Here is a 4,334-nt window from a genome sequence, read left to right as displayed (position 1 = left end):
TCTTTGTAAGTTTATATAAAAGGGTTCTTCTTCTTCTTCTTGATTGATTAATGTAAATGAGAGCGGCAATAAATGTTATTTTTCAAAAATAAAAATAAAAACAAATCTTCTTCTTCTTCTTCTTCTTCTTGCAGGCGTCTGGACTTAAGGTTCTGTAATAATCAAAATGTCAAGTTGCCCACCACTCAACCCTCTCATACGACGACCAGAACTGAAGAGTGCGAAGCATGACACTAAAGAAGTGTATCAATGTTCGCCGTGATGTTGTCAACGCGTCTGATTGCCTCCTGCTTCAGGGAGGAATGTTAGTTATCACTGAACTACGGCGAAACCCGGACGTTGCGTCACCTTCACTGTTGTCATTATCGACCAACTTCACGTGGATGCCAGCTGGTTACATTAAGCCATAATATTAACACCTAAAAGCTAAAACTGGCCGAGTTTTCGTGCTTTCGGGGAGAAAACGTGTGCCGACAATTCTGCCATACAGCGGAATGAGACATTGGCACGCTGAACACATGGCAGGCGCATCTTTGAACAAAACTAGTGTCACCTTTGAAATAATGACAAAAACGTAACCGCTGATGTTAAAGCCTACTGCGACCTCTGTTTGGCGAAGTCTCCGGAATCTTACCTAGAATGAAAAAAAATTCTCACGATCCGTCCGCGCTGATCAAGGAATTTCAGCACCAACTTCTCGCGAGAGCAGAGTACAGACTGAGGAAGAACGCGATCGGAAGATACCACTACATTAAAAGCTGTTAATTTAATTCCGCCCCTTATATTTCACCTATAAATGCTCGGTAACATTTTACTGGGGATATTACATTATTGAAAACTTGTTTTATTCGGTAATTTTGACCAAATTGTGTTTTCTATGTGTAAAAAAAGGGCAAAGAGGATCCGCTGTGAGCTATATGGTTCCGCCTTCCCCGCCCATGGAGCCTTCCAGAAGTCGCCGGCAGACCCGTGCGGCTTGCAGCTAAGCCACACTCCTGAATTTCATCGAAAAACCCAATAAATAGTCCTTTTTTGAGACGTATTAAGTGTCATAACTATCGCTCATGATGTCCTCGTTAGGGACACTTGCGTTCGATGAATATGGAAGACCTTTCATCATCATTAAGGACCAAGACAAGAAGACAAGGCTAACGGGCATTGACGCCTTGAAGGTACAATGAGCTAGCTAGCATGGAACGGCACGGCACATTGGCGAGCTAATTCCTCATTTGCTAATATGTCTGCATGATCTGGAGGAAACACACGGGTCTTTAAAAGTGGCTTTGAACATTTTCTCCCCCAAGAAGACGAGTTTTTCACCATTGTGCGTATAAGACTGCATTAGCCAAGCTATTTTCCATCTGTCATGCTAGCATCGTGGCCCATGTGCTTTCTCACAGCCTGCGATGGATGTTGCCATACAAGGAGGGCTATGCCAAAAATGGTCAATGCCAGATGCAGGCCTCTTCAAATGTGTTTCCTGTGTTGGCGGCTGCTTCAAGTTGTGTGGTTTAAAGATTGAATCGTGAAGTCATGTCTGATTTGTGAGATTATGGGGAATTGTTTGTTTTGCAGTCTCACATCATGGCAGCCAAGGCTATTGCATCCACGCTCAAAACGTCTTTGGGTCCAAATGGTGAGTATTTGCAGCTAAAATATCAGATTTCGTTTAGCCTTAGCTAAACTGTATTGTTATTGGGAAAATTTGAGAACGTTTGCATTTGCAAGTACAATATAAAACCAAGCCATTAATCTCTTTCCACATCAATCAAATCTGGATCTTTAATTTAAATGATTTGTCAATTTTGCAATTGCGCTTTGTTCTGAGGCTTTTTCATTTTTATCACGCATAGGTCTTGACAAGATGATGGTTGACAAGGATGGGGAGGTGACAGTTACAAATGATGGAGCCACAATCCTGAGCATGATGGATGTGGATCACCAGATTGCAAAACTCATGGTGGAACTGTCAAAATCCCAGGATGATGAAATTGGTGATGGAACCACTGGAGTTGTTGGTATGTGACACAGGAAACTCATTTGAGGATATTTTGTTTGATCTCTATATTTATCTTCTTCTCTGTACTGAGACTGATTGGCACGTCCTCTTCTTCAGTGCTGGCTGGGGCCCTGCTTGAGCAGGCTGAGCAGCTGCTGGATCGTGGGATCCACCCAATCAGGATCTCTGATGGCTACGACCAGGCTGCGCGCATCGCCACTGAACAACTGGACAAAATTGCTGAAACCTTAGCATGGGATCCCAACAACACAGAACCACTGGTTGAAACCGCAATGACAACACTTGGGTCCAAAATGTGAGTTCTTTAGTTCTTTTATGGCTATTTTATTGCTAATAATTCGCCACAGAAAAATCACTTTCACATTTTGCTGTCTTTCAGTATCAACCGGTGCCACAGGCAGATGGCTGAGATTGCAGTGAATGCCATCATCACAGTTGCCGACATGGAGAGGAAAGATGTCGACTTTGAGCTGATTAAGATGGAGGGCAAAGTGGGAGGCAAACTGGAGGACACACAGCTCATCAAAGGAGTGATTGTGGACAAGGAATTCAGCCACCCGCAGATGCCTAAGGTTACCTTTCACTACCAACATTCATATTATTTGTGACTCACAATAACACAAAATCAATTAAGTTATCACTTTATTAAGGCAAATGACATCAATGAATGTATGGCTGTGGGATGAAGGTGCCTAACATGTTACTCTTTGCCATGTGTCAGGTTCTGAAAGACGTGAAAATCGCCATCCTTACCTGCCCCTTTGAGCCCCCTAAGCCCAAGACTAAGCACAAGCTGGACGTCACATCTGTGGAAGACTACAAAGCCCTTCAGAAATATGAAAAGGAGAAGTTTGAGGAGATGATCAAACAGGTCAGTCCTGCATCAGTGCAATCCCATCTTTCATATTCTACGGCCAGTATGAGTGCTTGATCTTAGATCTTGTTTCCTCCTTTCAGGTCAAAAGCAATGGCGCAAACTTGGCCATCTGTCAGTGGGGCTTTGATGATGAAGCAAATCACCTTCTGCTGCAAAACGAGCTGCCAGCCGTGCGCTGGGTGGGCGGACCCGAGATTGAGGTAAGGAGGGGGGTTTGATGGATCCTCTTAAAGTTGTGTTCCTTCCTTCGCAGTGTCAGTCGGTCATGCGTTTGCGTTTTAATGGCCACGTGGTGCTGACAAGTAAAAAGTATGTCAAAAGGTACTCAGATTTCGAATGCTCTGCCCTGCAGCTGATTGCCATAGCAACTGGAGGCCGCATCGTGCCCAGGTTCTCCGAGTTGACGGCGGAGAAGCTCGGAACGGCGGGTGTGGTAAAGGAGATCTCCTTCGGCACCACCAAGGATCACATGCTGGTCATCCAGGAGTGCAAAAACACCAGGGCCGTGACCATCTTCATCCGCGGTGGCAACAAAATGGTAAAACAAAAATGTGAATATTGAATAATAGTCGAGGTGGATTATTTTGTAGCCTCTAAACCCCACCCTTTTTTTTTAATCGATTTCAAAAGATCATTGAAGAAGCCAAACGTGCCCTCCACGATGCACTGTGTGTGATTCGTAACCTCGTCAAAGACAACCGCGTGGTGTACGGAGGAGGAGCTTCGGAGATCGCATGTGCTCTCGCTGTCAACCAGGCTGCAGACAAGGTGAGAGGCACCAATCAACATAGAGCACAGCTGTTATCCATGAAATCTCTTCCCCGATGTTCATTTTTAAGTTTCCCCCTTCTCTCTGCAGTGCCCAACTCTTGAGCAGTATGCCATGAGGTCATTCGCCGATGCCCTGGAGGTCATCCCAATGGCACTGGCTGAAAACAGTGGCCTGAACCCCATCCAGACCATGGCGGAAGTGAGAGCCAGACAGGTCAAAGAGAACAACTCCTTCCTGGGCATAGACTGCCTGCATAACAACACCAACGGTAAGGAACCATCTGCACCGCGACGCCGCACTGGGATATTAGGACAAACATGGCAATTAATAGAAGTTGTTTTTCTTCCACTCAGACATGAAACAGCAGCATGTGGTTGAGACGATGATTGGCAAGAAGCAGCAGATTCAGCTGGCCACTCAGGTGGTCAAGATGATCCTGAAGATCGATGACATCCGGAACCCGGGAGAGAGCGAGGACTAAAGTCTCCGCCACCATCTGAACCATCTGGCTATTTCTAGTTGTCCTGCAGGTTTTAGGCACTTCCATCCCTGAGCACTATGTCCAAAACTGTGCTGCGTCTTGCTATTTATCATTTCATACGCAATGTTTCGAGCTGTTGTCAAATCAGAGTCCCCATTAAAATGCGTTGGGTCAGTTAAATTGT

At 45.2% G+C, this 4,334-nt stretch overlaps 1 protein-coding gene across 1 annotated transcript; it reads left to right on the top strand.

Moving 5' to 3' along the window:
• Positions 1 to 935: 935 nt before the first annotated feature.
• Positions 936 to 4,330, top strand: cct5 (chaperonin containing TCP1, subunit 5 (epsilon)). The gene is made up of 11 exons (XM_076051118.1): positions 936 to 1,172; positions 1,576 to 1,636; positions 1,854 to 2,018; positions 2,117 to 2,315; positions 2,400 to 2,592; positions 2,742 to 2,891; positions 2,978 to 3,097; positions 3,250 to 3,435; positions 3,528 to 3,665; positions 3,757 to 3,937; positions 4,023 to 4,330. Exons 1-11 carry the CDS (start codon positions 1,065 to 1,067, stop codon positions 4,148 to 4,150), a joined length of 1,629 nt encoding a protein of 542 aa, XP_075907233.1. The 5' UTR covers positions 936 to 1,064; the 3' UTR covers positions 4,151 to 4,330.
• The last annotated feature ends 4 nt before the right edge of the window (positions 4,331 to 4,334 follow it).

Source organism: Nelusetta ayraudi, unplaced genomic scaffold (assembly GCF_046127955.1).
Source record: "Nelusetta ayraudi isolate G7.1 ecotype Tasmania unplaced genomic scaffold, CSIRO-AGI_Nayr_v1 ptg000132l, whole genome shotgun sequence".
Lineage (NCBI taxonomy): Eukaryota > Metazoa > Chordata > Actinopteri > Tetraodontiformes > Monacanthidae > Nelusetta > Nelusetta ayraudi.
This window is presented reverse-complemented; position numbering and strand designations above follow the sequence as displayed.

Coding starts and splice junctions, on each gene's coding strand:
- cct5 (XM_076051118.1), top strand. CDS start 1,065: ATGATGTCCTCGTTAGGGACACTTGCGTTCGATGAATATGGAAGACCT. Junction 1,173..1,575: donor CGGGCATTGACGCCTTGAAG/GTACAATGAGCT, acceptor TTTGTTTTGCAG/TCTCACATCATGGCAGCCAA. Junction 3,666..3,756: donor TCAACCAGGCTGCAGACAAG/GTGAGAGGCACC, acceptor TTCTCTCTGCAG/TGCCCAACTCTTGAGCAGTA.